The 20,157-nt window shown below is 33.4% G+C and overlaps 1 protein-coding gene and 1 non-coding gene across 2 annotated transcripts; one reads left to right on the top strand and one right to left on the bottom strand.

The window, feature by feature from the left end:
- Positions 1-443: 443 nt before the first annotated feature.
- Positions 444-5,647, bottom strand: LOC119830260. Its single transcript, XM_038353252.1, has 4 exons — positions 5,552-5,647; positions 4,293-4,752; positions 1,108-1,190; positions 444-918 (listed from the first exon to the last, which is right to left on the bottom strand). Exons 1-4 carry the CDS (start codon positions 5,561-5,563, stop codon positions 550-552), a joined length of 924 nt encoding a protein of 307 aa, XP_038209180.1. The 5' UTR covers positions 5,564-5,647; the 3' UTR covers positions 444-549.
- Positions 5,648-18,617: 12,970 nt separating this feature from the next.
- On the top strand, positions 18,618-18,736 carry LOC119832222. The gene has a single exon (XR_005287919.1). It is a non-coding gene; the product is annotated as a 5S ribosomal RNA (ribosomal RNA).
- The last annotated feature ends 1,421 nt before the right edge of the window (positions 18,737-20,157 follow it).

Genomic DNA, 20,157 nt, shown 5'->3' on the forward strand with positions numbered 1-20,157 from the left:
AAGATCTATTATATAATGTATAGGCAAATAGAATAACATAATCAAATCCAAATCGCGTCAAGAACATAGGTATATATGTATTTAATTTTTTTTTACATTCTCTTGTATATTTTCTTTTCCTTTCATGATTATCTCTTTTTGTACAAATGATCGATTGATTGAATTTTTTTCATTTTTTTTTCTTGATACAAAATTGGCATTATTTCTATTGTTCTTATGAATAATACCTTATACATAAAATTCCCGTGTCACAATTCTAGTTAGTTTAGAGTGAACTCCTCCGAAATGGCTGGACCGATTCTTATGAAATTTTGTGATGCATATTGGGTATGTCTAAGAATCGGCCAACATCTATTCGTCATACCCCTAAATGATAAGAGCAAACAGCGTTTGCCGGGTGCAGCTAGTATCCCCATAAAAACATTGAAATAATTAAAAACAAATGAATAGACGGACATATCGGTAATTTATTTACATTATTTACAATAGTACAGACGAACTGGTGTGAGCAAATGAGAATTTTGTTCTAAAATAATACGTTGTGATGACTTAGAGGACGCGGTTGTAGGCGAAGGGAGCGGCGTATGCGTAGGCTCCGAACCGGGCGTAAGCGTATGGGTAGGAAGAGGCAATTGCGAGGGGGGCAAGGGGAGCGGCGATGGGGGCGGCAATGGGGGCAGCGATCACAGCAGGGTCCTTCCGCACTAGAGCGTTGAAGCCCTCAGCGCCGGCGGTGTAGTCGACCGTCCGTTGGGTGCCATCGGATTCCAGGAGACCGTATTGTCCCTGCACCCGGTCTCCAGCGCGGGTCTCGAACTGGTGCTTGAAATCACCGGTGTAGGGGTCTGCTACTCCGTACGAGAAGCTGGAGAAATCAGCAGCGCTGGCGACGGCCACCACAGCGAATAGGATCACGCACTGTTAACAAAATAAATGGCAAAATCAGATATGTTTTGCATTTTGATAGTGAACAAAGCTTAGAGAAAACTAGAAAATCTAGGTCTTCTATTGGAGTGTAGAATGTAGGTAAATCTGATAAATTATTTAGCTAGATGAAAAATAGGTTTGAGACGCCTTATGCATAAAATATTTGCGGTGTATATTTACCTTCGCAACCATTTTGAAGATTATTGGAGAGGTTGTGACTACGTTGATGAGTCCTGAATGTTGTTTCCAGCAAGTTGCACTACCTTTTTATATCATCCAAATATCAGCCCAGATCCAGATGGACCAGTTTGAAGAAATTCAGGAAATGAATAAAAGTCAAGTTCATTGGGCCGATGCACTTTATAAAAATGTCTCGGTGCATATTGTTTATCAGTACCTTTTTACTTAACAAGCCCCACGCCCTTGATCATAGTTTATAGTCAGTAAAAGTGAAATATCAAAACATGAAGCGATATATAAACGCGTTGTGTTCGTGAATTAGACTCATTTGATTGCGGTTTAACTAAATTATTGCATTTAACACTGGCAACTTATACCATATATACATGTAGACTTTAATTATCGAGTATAAGTTTTAAGTAAGATTGGTTATAAAGGTTCGTAATTGGACATATAGCTGGTAGTTTTACTAATATTTTACTCCCAAACTATCATTCTACAGACCAGTGTTTCTAAGTGCCCTAACAAAGTTTCGAGGGTAGATTAGGGATCAAATTTCTACGCTAAAATATGCTACGTGCGTCAAACCTGATAAAAATAAATATTGATTCTATGGACAGATTATATATAGACATGCTATTTGAATTCAAGACAAACATACTAAATATTTCAACATTGTAACTGTCATTAAACTAGAAAACTATTTAGTCGACAGTATAATCTAGGTCGATGTTTTGTGTCTAGTTTAGACTTCCTAAAATAACGCTGGTTGGTTAGTTATTCCTTTTTGTCATCTGGAACCTTATGTCTATCCTAATATACTATTTATGTGTTACCAGGGAATAAAATTTGCCAGTCTTTTATAACAATCTAATGTGTGAAAGAAGATGATTATCATCATTACTAAACAGCTTTGTGCTGCGAAATCATAATAGGCCAGGGCCAATTTATATAAAATGCTCTCTTATTTCATCCTTTAAGAGTGAGTGAGTTTTTCGTTTGTTGTTTCAATATAATTTGCAATTTTATTAACTCTAATTTTAAATTAGAAAATTAGGTAATCTGAATGTCAAATCTTTTGTAAGTAGGCACCCATTGCATAAATGTTCCTGCCCTGATTTGCATAAAACTTTGCGTTTGCAAATGAAAGGTGGTCTGGGTCCAGTTTAGTGGCTTACCTAATGAATAACTTTTGAAATAATACATTTTTGGGGAATTATTCATTAACAAGCGCTAGTGTTTTATGTTAAATTAGTTAATTTATAGCACGAGAACGTTCTCAAAATATAAAGTACCGTAATTTTACATTTTTATATATTTCAGACGTACCGTTTTTTTATCATTCACGTCTTTTTCTAAGTATTTACAATAAATATTAAGAGTTCTATTGTCGAAAATCGCTGACAAAAAAGCATTAATCTGGCTAGTTAATGTAATAATAAAAAAATATACTAATAAAAACTATGATGATAGAATCATAAATTATATCATTTGCTCTTTTACAGAGTATATATACACGTAAGGAAATGATTTAATCCTGGCGATGACTATTTTTTAAATTTAAAAATACTATGAAATTGTTGTAATGTCATCCTTGATAAGTGTACAAAGTTTAAATCAAATCTATAGATATGTTTAAAGTGGGTCAAAATGGAGCGAGTCCAGTATATAAGTGTATAATCTATGGAGCGAGTCTATAGGAAACGGTTATATTATAAAAGGTAGGTGAATAATCGTGCCCTATATGGCACATATATAAAGAGGTATAAAGGAGTTTATAAATATCTACTTTGGAAGGTATGTCAACATTGTAATTTTCGATGATATTTGTATAAGTATTAATCTACAGCAATACTAATAAGTTATTTTAACCTATTGTTTTATCTTGGACATTCCAGCTCATTTGTCGTCCACGGTCTGAGATAATGCGATCAAAGGGATTTTGTGAAAAAACTGTAAGGCGCTCGCGTCAATTGTTCCACGGTTCATTAGGCGATAAGGTAAATATCGTGTAAAAGTTCAATTATAATTAGTAATTAAAATGTTCAACAGCAAAACGATTTTATTCTTCATTTGTCATCTACTATATAAAAATAAGTCGGGTTTTCCTTCCTGACGCTATAACTCCAGAACGCATTAACCGATTTCCACGGTTTTGCATTCGTTGGAAAGATCTTGGGCTCCGTGAGGTTTATAGCAAAGAAAATTCAGGAAAAATTTGAACAAAAAAGCGGGAAAATAATTTTTCACATACAGCCATCTGGTGGCGAAACGGAGTTCGCCGGGTATGCTAGTATGTAATATAAAAATGTTACTAAGCTATGTAAATACATAGCCTGTTATTTTATAAAATAACATCTTGGATGCAGTTAAATATCCGTCACCCTTCTGGTAACCTCCTTGGTACAGTGGTAAACGCGTGAGCGTAGAACCGAGGGGTCCTGGGTTCGATTATCGGTGGGGACAGTAACAAAAAATGTCTCGGTCTGGCAGGACACAGAAGGCTGATCACCTACTTGTCCATAAAGAAAATCGATCAGTGAAACAGATGTATATCATGTGCCCCATACCCCAGTAGGGGACACGGGACTTCACACCCTTCTGGTAAAAAGTATTCGAGCGGGGCTGCTTTTCTTTCTTGTGATATAATGATAAAATATTGTGAGTGTATACAATCCCTCATGACACCAACATATTAATATTTTGATGTGGAATACGTTGTATTGTCAGAAAGTTGTCTCAGCTAGACATCGGCCTAAATCATATGACGTAAATTCTATTTTTTTATTCGTTAACCATAAGTTGTTAGAAATAATATTGTTTACGGACCAAACATTATGTGTAAGGTAGGCCAATCTCTTTTGAGATACACGTAATAACTTAGTTCAGAAGGGATAGATTTTTGAGAACTTATTGTAAATTGAACTTGCTAACAGATTTTATTTTATTGTTGTACTTATTTAAATGTTTTTAAGACTTCTAAAATGAATATTTCGTATTATTATAATACTTGTAATACATTGTATTTATAATTCAATCCGTTCCTTGTGATCACAGGTGATTTTTTGTGAGGTTATTATTCAGAATAAAAGACGTTTTAAATTACGAGTGCCAGAATATATTTATATAATAATAACAGGTACATTTTGCGAGGTCAGTTGAACATCAATTCTACAATACACTTTAGAGCCACAGGTTGTTTTGGTAGGGGTGGAGAACAGAAGAGAAAGAAATGGTTGGTGGGGTTGAGCTGGGGCTTGGCCATCCTTGACTGGATTGGCCATCGTTGCTTCCAGAGCTGGCTGTAGTTGGACGAGTGGATTCTTCCTGATATTGTTCTTGGTGCTGGTTGACTTGGGGCCTTTGGTTGTTGACGGTTGCTAAGAAACCAGTTAAATCATTCGCCTGGTAGTCCACAGTCCTTCTGATTCCATCGGGTTGAATGACGGAGTAGTGGCCAAGGACTGTGTCTCCACGCTTGCTCTCTTGTTGGGATTTGACGTCACCAGTGTGGGGGTCGTTCACCTCATAGGAGAAGTCGTAAGGTTTTGGTGGTTCTTGGAAAGTTTCTAGAAAGATCGGCACCGGAGCTGGGTGAAGAAACATGCACGTGGCAGACATGAAGAGTGCGGTGAAGATGATTAGCTGCAGACGAACAGAAAGTTATTTTTATGTAATGTAAAGGGTATTGGACATTTCAATAAAAATTTGTATCACCTCAAACTATTGAAATACTTGGTCTTGGAATAAACGTAGATCTATTATGGGGTGATACTTCTTAGTGTTCCTAAGCATGGTCTTGATTTTATAAACGAATACGTTTTGCATTAAAAATAGTGGAATCAGTAATTTCATTTATATCGATTGTAGTTTTTACAAGTTACTGAACGAATTCTGTTCTTATAAAATAAGATGTCACTAGAACTGTCCAGAACAAAAAGTTAAACAAAAAAATATAAAATTGACTTAAACCTCGCTCGCAGTTCAAAGACCGGACAAGGCTAAAATAAAACTGAGGCGATGACAAATTTATCCATTTACTGTCATCAATAAATCCGCGATTATATTTATTTATACTCTTATTTACTTCTGAATCGATTTAACTGGACGATGTAAATAATTACAAAATTGTAAAAGGAAAAAATTGTGTTGAATTTATATTAATATTTAAAGTTAAATTTAACAAGGAAGGTGATTAAATATAATTCAATTATTTAATGACTGGGATTGGTGGTATGAATAAAATTTTGATCTATAGTAATTGATGAAGACAATTGAGTATAATGATATCAACTTATCGAATAATAACATTATATTTTTTAATAGTCATTCATAAAATCTAGCAAAAAGTTTTTGGTGAATTCGATATTTTATTGAATAGTTTTATTTTTCTGATATTTTTTTTGGAAATATTATATTTCAAATAAATAGATTATTATATTACCTTGTGAACCATGTTGATAGTTTATTGATGTGATCACACAATTGAACAGAGGACGAGTGTGATTAAAAGACAAAATCTCCACAATTTATATATGAAGAGATGAAAAACGATACCCTTTTTCGCAATACGAATGTGATATGTTTGATATCTTGTGGATTAGAACGTTTGTAAGCTATTGTAGGTCTAGATTACTCTGGTAATTCGATCAGTGCTACTTTTCATTCAATGTGAAGACCTCATTATAACCTCTACGTTTTAATAATAATGAATATGGAGACATTTTTTAAAGAAAGTTGCGTGAGCAGTAGTAGGCTACTTACACTAATAGATAATTTTGTTGATATAATTTGGTCTAAAATTATTTTATGGTAAAACATAAAAAAACAGTACGGAACTTTTTTCTATCTCGAATTATTTTTCCAAGTACCGTAACGATGACGGTGAACTTTGGCATTTTTTTTTTATTTATGAATGATTATTCATATTTTTAGCTGGATGGGTATTTTTGTATCTTTGAATGTAGATGGGGATATAAAAAAATTTAAACATTGAAGTGCTTGCCATTTGTCTAAGCAGATTAGAAAATAATTTTTGCTCTCGTCTGTAAAGCAGGAAATTTTTACTCAGTGTTTAGGTACAAAAATTATGTTTAAGCTTAATAAGATAACTGCTGCAATGTTTACATCTCTTATAATATGATTAATTTAAACCAATTTAAATTTAATTCTAAAACATGAGAACGCGGCTAAAAACAATTCTAAACTAAACAAATTTATTTATTAAAATGTAAACCTTCGCGCTGTGTTAATAAATATGTTTTTACCGTAAATCGAACGTATTTATTCTCAAAACCTTACGGCACCTCTGATGATGTATTATGTAATACATTACGCAACTTGCACGAGATTACCTGACCGTGGCATTGAACTTGCAGCATCGCCGAAAACATCTCGACCTCAATCTGGTCGAGATGGCGATATGACTTTAAGGAAAAACAGCTTTAACGTCCTGAGCTATAGGGCTCATTCTCGTAGAGGTGAATAAAGTGCACGGTGCATTTGATTGGGTGCTTGTACAAGTTGTTTCGCTGTCATATAAGCGTATGATATGAATCTGTTATACGGCAATTTACATAAAAAGGCATGTCTGGGAATCAATATTACTTTTCAACAGTTTGCGAAAATAAAAATGGTATATATTAAAGGAATATACTCATATTGTTTGGCTTCATAACAGTTGAAATATAAATTGTACAGCACTAAAATAATAAATCATTCCTGCATATATGACTATGCTAAAAAATTAAAGAAGAAAAAAGTAATTATATGGATCATAAACATTCAACGGACAGCTTTACAAAATGTATATATTTTTTCTATAATAGTATTGCGTATTATGTTTCTGCAATAACGCAAAATATAATGTTTTGTGCATCAAAATGATGTGGTGCACACACACAGTGGTGATTTCGTGATTACCTTGGACTTCAACTTTTGAGGGTTCGGGACAGGCGAGGGGGCAAGATAATATAAAGATAATCGGTACATTATCCACATCACTGACGGACCGCCTCCTTGGTACAGTGGTAAACGCGTGAGCATAGAACCGAGAGGTCTTGGGTTCGATTCCCGGTGGGGACAATAAAAAACATGTCTCGGTCTGGCAGGACGCAGAAGGCTGATCACCTACTTGTCCATAAAGAAAATCGATCAGTGAAACAGATGTATATCATCTGCCCCATACCCCACTAGGGGACACGGGACTTCACTTTTTTATCCACATCACTGCTCGAAATGATGTAGGAAAACATCGCGAGGAAACAGGAAAGTCCGATAACCAAAAGTTTAAAGTGTGATAAAGGAGATATTTAGGTTAGTTTTTACAGCATCAAAGGACCACATGCATAGGAAGTTCCATGTGTTCAGGTTTTATAAAGTCCCAAAGATTACGTTATTACACTTAAGTGCTTTCATCATGCGATCGAAGCCGCGGTTAATAGCCAGTAAGTACTCGTACAGAACATAAAAGACAGGTGCAACTCATTAGATATCTCTTGATGAATGATGTAATTAAAAGCGATTCTCCAACTGACGAACTTCTTTAATCACACGGTCATCATCATTATTTCGAGAACTTTTGTTTTTTTGTCTTTAGTTTGCTTAAATTAAAATTTCGTATGTTTATATATTGTAAGCTTTAAAGAGTTGTTAAAATTAAAGGTTTTTAATAACATGTTATAATTAATCCTTTGACTTTCAATTCGATTATATGTAATATAAAGTATAGACAGATAGTTAAAAAATCTTTTCTAGATTAGTTAAAGAATTTTATAATTAGTTCATGCATTTCTTTTGTCATTGCTTCATGATACATATTGTTTTTCTTTCTCTCTTTCTATTACGTCGGGATTGTTATCGTTCCGTACCATCTGGATGGATTGATGGGATGGCGGTTCATCACCGTACGCTTCGCTCGCAACTTCCTTTCACACACGGTGATGCTGTGGAACGATCTAACACATGCGGTATTTCTGAACAATAACAACATGGGGGCCTTAATAGCAAATTTGTCATTAACAGACAGGCAAAGCACCTGTAATACGGCTATGAACGGTGGTGACCCACTTAAAATTAGGTGTCTACAACCTGCCCATTCGGTTGGTATGGCATAAAATATATAATTGCTGTTTTATAACAAACAACAACAGGAACATCAATAATCTTTTAAAACCTGTCTGTAGGGCTCTGAAGCTAGTAGCTCTAGACAAATAGTTATATTAATTCATATTTCATTTTGCGGTTTCTATAATAGAGTAAAATTCATTTTGCGATTGTCCAGTTATTATTTCTCTTTTTTGCACGAGAAAGTGAAAAGACACAATATGACTTTACTTATGAAATATATGAGTTTACTTATCAAATACGTTATAATATATTATAGTTCTTCAATTAATATATATAATTAATAATGAAATAAATATACAGCTTTTTTTACAAATTGGACTTGTAATAAAGAGGCTTACAGCTGCAGTATTTTTGTTTGTCTCTGTGTGAAACGGTAAAAAATTTTTACATTATTTCTGTTTTTTCATTAAAAACTATTTATGATTTTTAATAAGGTACAAGAGCAAGTTAATAATAATGTAAATAAGCATTTGCAAGAACAGAAATAAAAATAAAAGACACGACGAATTAACGATACATGCACCAAATAATTCAACCTTGAAACGATTCCGGAACCATACAAAAAACAAGCAATAGATTATAATCTTTCTCGTACGAGTAATATAAAAGGCAACCCATTAAAATAGTTACTGTAAATTTATCCTACAAATTATATGAATTAAATTATTCTATGGTAAAGGTTGGTAAATTGTCATGATTTATTATTATGGATATGAAGTGTAATAAAATCAGTTAAATGCGAGTCGGACTCGCGACACTAAGGGTTTCGTACAAATAAGCTAAAGAGCATATGCGAAAAATGTTGGTCACCCATCCAATTGATGACAGCGCCAACCGTTGCTTAACCTCAATTTTTTAGTTCAATCAATTTCAAAACTATTGTGACAGACGGACGGACAAAAAGACAGTCAGAAAGAGTCATGGTACGTTTTTGATCTGTAGAATGAGATAAATACCACTTGTTTCAAACTACTTGTTGAACACATCGGTTGACTTACCAACTAATTAAGTTGTTTGACGCGTAAGATTAAGTTAGGGCTTTTATTTACAGAATTTCATTATCTACCCCTCCATGATCTTGCTTTTAAAAAATGTTTATTGTTCAGAAAGAGTTTCAACTTGGCATATAAAACATATTACGTTAATTCGTTTTTTAATAATCTGCAAAGAACTGTATCATGCACACGCTTAATTCGGCAAACCAATTAACAATCCAACAGGTCCATATTAATAGGATTTACTAGCTGCCCCCCGCGGTTTCACCCGTGTAAGTCCGCATCCCGTAGGAATATCGGGATAAAAAGTTGCTTATATGTTATTCCAGTAGTCCAGCTATCTACGTACCAAATTTCATTGCAATCGGTTGAGTAGTTTTTGCATGAAAGAGCAACAAACACACACATCCTTACAAACTTTCGCATTTATAATATTAGTAGGATATATCTGATTACTGAGGCAGTGATGGCTCAGTGGTGAGAACCTCGGACTTTAAAATCGATAAGTCGGGGTTCGAGACCGGGCGAGCGTGCAGGAAATAAATTGATTTTTTCAATTTATCTGCGCATGTGGATAACATCACCACTGCTTAAACGGTGAAGGAAAACATCGTGAGGAAACCGGCATGTCCAAGAATTAAAAGTTCGACGACATGAGACATCTGCCAACCCGCACTTGGCCAGCGAGGTGGATTATGGCCTGAACCCTCATAGGAGGCCTGTGTCCCAGCAGTGGGAACATATATGGGCTGATGATGATGATATCTGATTATAATCATCATTGTAATCCTGCTAGTTGATTATTAAATGTGTTCCATCAATTGTTCATTTATCAGAATTTCTCCTTTAAATGTTTATATACATTTTCATGAAAAAATTGGTTAAAACATATTAATTATGTAGTTTTTCAAATATTTGATTAGTGTAGCGCAGTTCGATACTAAAATCCTACTTGTATAATTATATAATAATTAAATTATTAACGTACTTTTCACTCCTTATTAATAAGTAACAACCACAGATAACATAATACTAGTTAACAACACAGTTTTATAAAAATGACATTGTAGTATATATGTCTGATTTATTAAAGTCAGTCTGATTTATTAGTCATTGCTATAACCATTATAAATATCATATTAGAGATAAACAATTTTATCTATATTCATGCTATTTCACAGTTATCTTGCGACACAAGGGGATGCCATAGTCATCGCTAAACCAGAATGAGGTCGTTAGTAGGCTTCGATTGAAACTTGACAAGTCATTCCCGTGACTTGACCGTAATGAAGCAAAACGACGTGTAATGGTTGGGTTTAGTCATATTGCCGGTTCTTCCATTTAGAAGACTAGCTGTGCCCCGCGGTTTCACCTGCTTAAGTCTGTAGGAATATCGGAATAAAAAGTTGCCTATGTGTTATTCCAGTTGTCCAGCTGTTTACGTACCAAATTTCATTGCAATCGGTTGAGTAGTTTTTGCGTGAAAGAGCAACAAACATACACACATACTGACAAACTTTCGCACATATATTAGTAGGTTTTGGTATTATATATTAGTAGGATTTTGAAACTGGTAGAAGACTCGTAATTTGTATTAACATTATACTGAAATGAGATTAGATTCGATTTGATTAGATTACAAATGAGCTACAAATATATTGGAACTGATTTTTATTCTTTCACCATTCACCGTAATAACTAAGAATTTACTGAAGTTACTTTGTAACTGGTATCTAATACCACATTGTTTTATTTTTTGTTTAATATAATATTTAATATAATATATCCGGGTCAACCCGGGCTAAGGGGGGACGAGAGGTCGTAAAAAAAGATTATTTATACGCATTTTGTAACATTATTAAATTGAATGATATTTACATTTAATTTTACTAGCTGTGACCCGCGGTTGAAACCGCGTAAGTCCGTATCCCGTAGGAATATCGGTATAAAAAGTGCCTGTGTTATTTCAGTTGTCCAATTATCTACGAAGCGAATAGTATTATTATTCACCAATAGATTTCAGGAAAAAAAAACACGAATAAAACACGAATATGACATTATTTCAGTTGTCCAGCTGTCTACGAAGCAAAATAGTATTACTATTCACCAATAGATGTCAGGGAAAAAAAAACACGAATAAAACACGAATATGACATTTTCTAAAAAAAATTCCTAGCTAGATCGATTTATCGCCCTCGAAAACCCCTATATACTAAATTTCATGAAAATCGTTGGAGCCGATTCCGAGATCCCAATTATATATATATATATATATATATATATATATATATATATATATATATATATATATATATATATATATATATATATATATATATATATATATATATATACAAGAATTGCTCGTTTAAAGGTATAAGATATGTAATGTCAATCGATTGTAGACTCAACTGAATAAGGACAATAATATAGTTTCAAACGTCAAGGCTCTATAAAATCGTATTGTAAGTATCATTGAAACAATACTATTTTGTGGAGCAAGGTTACACTTAATTAACAATTATTTAAATTGCGTTGCTTTAATTTCGGAACATTCTATATTTAATAACATTGTCTCCTCATATTGTTGGCATTGGTTCTTATTTTGAGGTCTCACGTTTCTAATAAGTCGCTTATTATTGCAAGGAACTATGTCTATATTGGCCATGCACTGGGTGACGTTGGTATGTCAGTATATCACAAACTGTCTAGATGAGTGAGTATGTGATATTAAATGTGGGAGTCGAGCACGCTTCGGCACGAATTGGGCCAGCTCGCACCGGGGAAGTACCACACCCCCACAGAAAACCGGCGTGAAATAGTGGCATGCCACTGTGTTTCGTACGGTGAGTGGGGGAGCCGGAGGCCCGTTTCCTTTTCCTCACCCGTCCTAGTCCATTCCTTCTTTGCAGTTCATTTCCAGTCGTTAATCCTTTCCTTTTCCCTTACCCCATAAAAGGGGGCAGCGCATTCACAGATACCATAAACATTCGCAAAGGTACTTACACCTTTGCGAATGTTTATGGGCGGTGGTGATCGCTTTACATCAGGCGAACCACAAGCTCAGCTGCCCACTATGACATAAAAAAAAAGAGCTTGAGAAATAATTTCACGTAATGTGGATTGTATGGGGTACACGGGTAAGTTAATTTTACATCCGTGTTTATGGAGATTTTATTAGATTTTAATATGTCAAGTCGAGGGAGGAAAGCTGCCGCCCTGATCTATAGCCGCATAGTGAAGGGAAAATACAGTAACGGGACTTTACCTGTATAGCCTCCATTCCCGTGGGAATCCTGGGATAAAAATCTCATGTGTTTTTTCAGGTCTTGAACTATCTGTGTATCAAATTTCATCCAAATCGGTTAAGTTAGAACGTACATTAATTCGGGAAGAGACAGACACGGGTGACGAGAGTTCGAATCCCACCTCGTGATCAAACAAAAAAATTTCTCCAGTGTTCATTGGATTGGATTGCAATGTATGAAAATCACATAGAAAATAGCGCGATAATTGCTCATCGTAGCAAAGCGATAGCTTTATCTAAATCCTAGGACTCCATACACGCAAAGAACAATCTATATATATAAAAGAAAGTCGTGTTAGTTACGCTATTTATAAATCAATTACGGCTAAACCGATCATGTTGAAATTTGCTACAGTGATAGTTTGAGATACTAGAAAAAACATAGGATAGTTTTTATCCCGAAAATCTAACGGGAACTGGAACTTTGCCGGTACACACCAGGTATATCTTTCCTGCAACTACGCGGGCAAAGCCGCGGGCGAAATGCTAGTTCCGCATTAAAGTAATTCACTTATTAATATAGCAAACATAAATCTTATTTACAGCTCGAATCTGGTATACATAAACATAATTTATATCGCTGTTTCGGTGTCGAGGTTCAAGGAAGTTTATTTGCATCGCTCATCTTCGGTCGGTGACACCAGAAACGAGATGAGCATGAATGAACGTAGTACACACGCTGTAGGCGGCTGACATACGAGAATCTGTAATGCGAAAGCGAATATTCCGTTGATTGAAAGATTACACGCAGACATAAAATGCAACTAAAAACTATTACGTTAAATACGTTCATTACATGGATTCATCTTGATATATACCTGCCTAGATATAAATCTTTTTGGGTCACAGAAATGGTAATACATATTATATTTATGATACTTTTTAGATATATACTTTTAGATGCCTTGGCTGTAATTTGAAACATACTTTCACAAAAAAAGTGGTCGTTGGACATAGCTGAAATCAAAGATTCAATGTGATCTTAGTTAAGGTCATTAAAAGTACTATGCAATGTAAAAATTCACTTAGAAATTTGTGTTTTTAATTATTCTTATATATGTTCATTTATCATGGCTCCTAGACCCTATGTAGTGCATGGTCCGTGGAAAATAATGACGTTTTATTTTTAGTTAGTATCCTTGAATAAAATCTTGATATACAAAATTTTAAAAATCCTATGGTCGTCTATAATATAATTAATTTTTCACAGTGTAGTTAACTTTGAATTTTGAGAGCTTCCGTTTAATATAATATTCATACTCGCCAGGTTTATATCCGGCCTTATTTTGAACTGCGCATGATTCAGCGCTTTATACGGAATGCGGATTGAAAGTAAACCGGTCGGTACGGTCAGCAACGTAAAGTAAGTTAAGCAATGGGCTCCTTTAGAGAATATGTTTGCTATTTTTTATGCAATATAATAACTTTTAGATATACACTATTCTTTCTTTGCCAGATAAGTTACGTTGATTCATCGTAATTTTCTCATTAGTGTCATCATGTCATTAAAGAATATGGAAAATTTTATTATATTATACGACATGGGTGTATAAGCTATATAATGTGTTATTTTAATTAAAATCAATATAAAAACTATCTAAATGTTTACTAGGCAGTCTACACTTATTTTCTTTTATTGGCTTTTTTTGCTAACTATACTTCTCGGCGGGAGTGTGCGTACGCGCCGGCACCAAGGCCGTTTCTTTGTTTAATCTGGACGACGGTTATTAACGCCCCAGATATTTTGTTCATTAAATTATAACTAGCCTTTGCAAGTAAACATTGAGGAAAAAATCACAGAGTTCGCTGGCTTGAATAAATTGATTTTGATGGACTATTTTACGTCCGCGTTGATGATATATTATATCTATACCCATGATCCATTTATAGTATGTAACGTTTGATTATAATAATACGGATGTAAATGTAAGGTAAAAAGAAATATTAGAAATATATTTGGATTACTTGGAAGTAGCGTTGTTTTTAATTTTCGTTCTTTAAATAAAGCATGGTGTTTGCACAGAATATAAAAAATGAAAATCTAAATGGAGATTTTTCGATTTGCGATTATATATTCTATTACAGATTTTTTAGCAGTCGAGATTGTTTATTTAAACCTATATAATGATATAAAACTGTTAGTAATTATTAAGGGAATTAACAATTTAACTAATAAAATCATTTCTATATCGGATCAGTACATACAGCATTAAATTTGACTGTTTAGAACTAATATGCATTTTTTTTAAATATCCATAAATAAGGATTACTCAAGAACTGTGCGGTAGATAAACAGATAGGGACGTAATTATTAACCAAACTGCATATAAAACAACCAACCTTGGTCAACTAAGAAATAACTGTTTAGTACAGCGAGAGGTCAGTATGATTCTAGGTCAAGTAATTCACTTTATAAGCCTTTATAATAGAATAAGTTAGGCTCAGAATACACTTTTAACTACGTGGTACAATACGCAAGCTTGTTTTTTTTGTTTTTCTGTTACGTCATTGTTCTAGACTCACCCTACATTGCTACTTATATTTTGCAGACATTTATTTAATGTATACACTATTTGTAATATATTTAAGTAGTTTTGATAGGAAAAACTTCCTTCGCACTATCAAGGAGGAGCCGAGTCAAGCAAGCAAGTCTATTATAAAATTAAGAATTATGAATTTATCTATAAATCTGTAGTGTTTTATGATATGATGAACATACGTTTTGATGCACGTTTGGGTAAAAAAGAGATATATTTTAAGGTTTCTTCAAATGAATTCTTTTAGTACTGCTTTAGTACCGAAGATCTATTCTACATTTTAAATGACTTATGTGCGGATCACGCCTTATGTTAATATTTAAATGTATCGTGAGAATTACATTTATTATAGTTACTTTAAGAATCTGTTAGATTGTGCAAGCTTTGCTTTGTTTATTAGTGCAAAACCAACTTGCGATATATTAATGAAAATAAATATCTATAATTTTTAGTTTCATAGCATTGAAATCCTTTACAAATGAGAAGTTTTGAAAGAATAGAAAAAAATGCTACACTTTCTCGAAAAAACGCGGGTTCGAACAAATTTTTACTGCTCTTTAAAAATTTCTCATTAACATCTTTTTTGCCATTGCAATCTTTGTATAATAACAAATACTAATGTGTGTAAATTATTAATGAATTATACTTAATGAACCCATAAATTCTAGAAGCTATCGAAATACCCCATCAGTCAGTCAAATTATAAGTGTATAATCTATGGTCAAATTGACATACAATATCGCGCTATACTATATGGAGGTACTGACCAGAACAAAATGGCCATCTCTAGTAATCTCTTGGTTAACAAAATTCATCGATCACGGCAAGAAGTGTGCGAAAGAAATCCAAATATGTGTTTGGTAAACCTTTTGGTTAACAAATTAATAATACTACTTTTACCAGCACTATGTATTTGTGAAATAGTGTTACCCGTAGGCGTTTTAGAAATCGACTTACCTTAAATCAAAATGTCCTTGTCAGCTACAAAATCTAAATCTGATTAAATTATAAACTTTCCAAAAAAAAAACATAAAAACGCTTCAAATACCACTACATAGTATAGTGATTTAAGAGGAAGATTTTTATGTATAATAACATCCATTAAAATACTCCGAATTTAACACGTGCGAAGCCTCGGGCAAAAGGTAGTAACGTTATAAAATCATTTATGATTATTCGAAGATATTATTCATTAGAAGCTATTCATTTAAAGTTTAATTATAATTTAAACGTAACGCTACTATAACCACCATGATACCAAACTTTCTTATATTAAGCTTTCGTGATAGCAAGCTGATATATTTTTTTTTTTATTACATACTAGCAAACACGGCGAACTCCGTTTCGCCACCAGGTGGTTGTATGTGAAAAATGATTTTCCCGCTTTTCTGCAGAATTTTTTCCTGAATTTTCTTTGCCATAAACCTCACGGCGCCCGAGACCTTTCCAACGAATGCAAAACCGTGGAAATCGGTTCGTGCGTTCTGGAGTTATAGCGTCAGGAAGGAAAACCCGACTTATTTTTATATAGTAGATAAACAATTTTGTATTTGAAACTCGTAAAGAGTTTCAAACTAAGCGCGATTTAAATGAATATAATAATCTTCAAATTTTTCAGTTGTTTTGTAACTGAAAGATAAATATGTGGAATCAATTTGAAATATGGTAGCAATAAATATTTATAAACACGAAGGGACTCGCTGTAAATTCTGTATTTAAATAAATTTTGCTTTGTCAAGAAGAATTAATGGTGTTCTGTGTTTGACTTCCAAAAATTTTGTATTTAAAATCATCTATAAAGACCTAATCGAATAGTATTAATTGCTTATTGTGCTCAGTAATGTTGTGGATTTGAGTTATTTTTAAAAATAATTTATAATATGTGACAATATGTAATAGATTCAAAAGGTTTATTTAATTCGTTTTAAAACACTATATTTATTGACACCAATTATTAAGTTTTTTTTTATGTTTGCATAAAGCATAACATATACACAATACACATTACTCGTACAAAATACAATGTTATGATACAAAAACCAACGCTAAAAGGAAAGCCTGTTTTTAATTAAGAAAATAAATGGTTCGGACATTCTTAATGTTTTCAATACTTCAATGAGCATACATCCATATGTTGTTAATTAAGGAAATATGCTACACTACCTAATCGTCCCGGCTCTACCCGAGTTGCTTCAAGTAAAATAAAATATAACTTATACTACTATAATGTGGCTTTCCACAGGTGAAAGAATTTTTGAAATCGATAGAGCAGTTTTTGACTTTATTCGTTAAAATGCAGCAGAAAAATCTTTTCATTCACAATATTAGTGTAGATTTGTATCAGAACAAAACATATAACGCTCCAATAATTCTTTTCAACAAAGAAGGTTACTAACGTCCCTTGAAAGGAGGTAAGTACCGTGGTACCACTCCAGCTTTTAAAATGGGACCTAATGCAGCAAACAATTTCCTATCAAAAGCATAATAATGAATCACGACAATTAGCTAAAAACCTACAGAGTTATAGAGTAAAACAAAATAATATACGAATTGAGAACCTTTGATTTTGAGAACGTAAGTAAAAATACATAATCGTTTTGATTTTGGGAACGTAAGTAAAAAATATAGTCCTGTATTTGTTGTCAGTATGTCAAATGGCTCTTTGACAACCTACAATGGACATGTTTGACATTTACTTGCGACTCGCGTTGGTGGCAACCTTGTCCGCTTCCTACCGCAAAAGTAAACGTACAAACATAATTATCGATAATTGACATTATTCATAGGAGTATTAATGTCATAATAGATTACTGAGTGTGAAAAGGAGACTGTTACGCGGTAGCACAAAAATGCGTGGAGTTTTTAAGTAAAACAGATGTAAGGGTGTGTGGATTATGTTTTATTTTGATTGATATATACTTGTGTAAGTGTTAGTGATATTAACTTGTCTTGAACATGATTTCTTAGGACCAAAGTTGTACATTTGTTATATTAAAAGATGATTGAAAGTTGATGATTTAATTGTTAAATAAATTAGTATACTTATGAAGAGTTTTTCCGGAGTATTATTGTAATAGTTCCAATAGAAGATACACATAGCATTGCAAATCCTCAAAACGGGATCCCAGAGATTTTATTAATCTTCTAAATCCCGCACTATCAAAGCATAGATACGGGGATCGCGTAAATTAAAATTTTGGCGCTTCTTACAGATTTCTTTGAGTCCAATTGTATCAGAGGAGTGTAGTATGCTGACGGCCTACTAGCATTGAAGCCGAGAGATCATTTTCAGTATCAGTATAAAATACAGGATAGAATCAGGCTCAGAGAAGTAATTTGCATGTATATGTTTTGATCATTTTAAGAAGTTGCCATATAGTAATATGTATCATAGTATAGATAAAATAAATAATAATAACATTATTGAATTACTGTTATATGAGAACAATGTAAAATTTAACAAAACTAGTATAATCAAAAATTTTAAGACGAAAATAATTTATGACATACATTATTATGTATTGCATTTTCACAAAGCATATTGCCAACGTCCATACCACGTTGAATACACCGGTTCTCGTCCGATCACCGAAGTTAAGCAACGTCGGGCGCGGTCAGTACTTAGATGGGTGACCGCTTGGGAACACCGCGTGATGTTGGCTTTTTGTAACTTTTTGAAGCTCTATCTTTTTTATTGTGATTTCACCAATAACTTGATTTATAACTCGTATTAAAATTCAATTTTTATTCGATTTTCTATAGGTATTTCAGTGGATTATACCAGGTTAACCAAATACGTAGTTACAGTTTTAACTTTCCCCAAGGGTGCCAGGCTATTTCGTCCAAGGCCTTGAATATTTTGTGAGATTCGTCAACATGATGTGAACTTTCCTTTGTGACTGTACGCTCTTGTATTTAACTTCTGGATATGTAATCTGTGGACTTGCAGCATGAAACAAAAAGCTCCCACTGCAAGCGTTCCATATTTAAAAAGTACTCGTCATAAGAAGAGCGCACATAAAATATCTATTTGTGAACTCCCACCGTTGCGCGTTCTATTTCTAAACAACTCCAGTTTTAGAACGCCGCTGGCGAACTCTCGTGCGTTCATGATATCCTGGTACCGATGGGGCTAAAAGTGACGGTGATGACGTAGCAGACATACGTCCGTCACTGTCACACCGTTGTCAGTGTCGGCGATGTCAGCACGGTAATCGTGAAATGCTGAAAATTGAGCTTTTATGGTTGTCATGTTATGTGAAACGTGTTGACACATCATAGGGGTTATTCTGGGTTTTCATTTTTATGTAAGAATTGTACTCTATGAGATATGTGTTATGTGCCATTTTTGGTTAAGTAATAAAACACGTTACATTTATCACTTTATTTTTTTAATTTTCTTGAAGTATGACCGTTTGTAACGTTCTTATTTTTTCATGATATTATGCAATCAACATGGTTTTTATTATTAAGTTTCTTGAAGGAACACATAGAATTTAAGAAAATCAAGCAAACAATAAAAGCTTAGATTTAATATATATTCAGTAGCAGTAGCATCTGAAGTGGACATGTATAACGTTCGAAGAAGAAAAACATTATTAATTATTCACTTAGTTTATAATATTCTGATACATTCCTGCCTAATTTAAATGTATATTGGGGGTCAGGCGGTTAATGAAGACATCAAGTTTCCTTGAATTTCAGGAATAAGGTTAAGTATACCAGGACTAAAGGAATAAATGGAAAGTAAATTATATCTTTTCATTGAGTCGATTGTATAATATTGAGTTTTCTATAAAAAGTATTGTGTTTTGTATAGCATTAGCAAATTTGTTGAAATAAATAAGTCTTTTTTTTTGATGTATTAATGCAATCTGTTTCAGGAACATTCAGCAAATATTTATGTATGTCAAATGACTTGCAGGGCAAACAATCTATTGATGCGTGTCCAAAAATTATATATTTATATCATAGATATGGATTTATGATATAAATATGTGATTTTTGGGAGGAGCTTTTCTTTTCAGTCTTATGAATTTAGAGTTACAGATTTCATTTAGTCGCAATCGTTTTTCTTGTACAT

Source organism: Zerene cesonia, chromosome 1 (genome assembly GCF_012273895.1).
Source record: "Zerene cesonia ecotype Mississippi chromosome 1, Zerene_cesonia_1.1, whole genome shotgun sequence".
NCBI lineage: Eukaryota > Metazoa > Arthropoda > Insecta > Lepidoptera > Pieridae > Zerene > Zerene cesonia.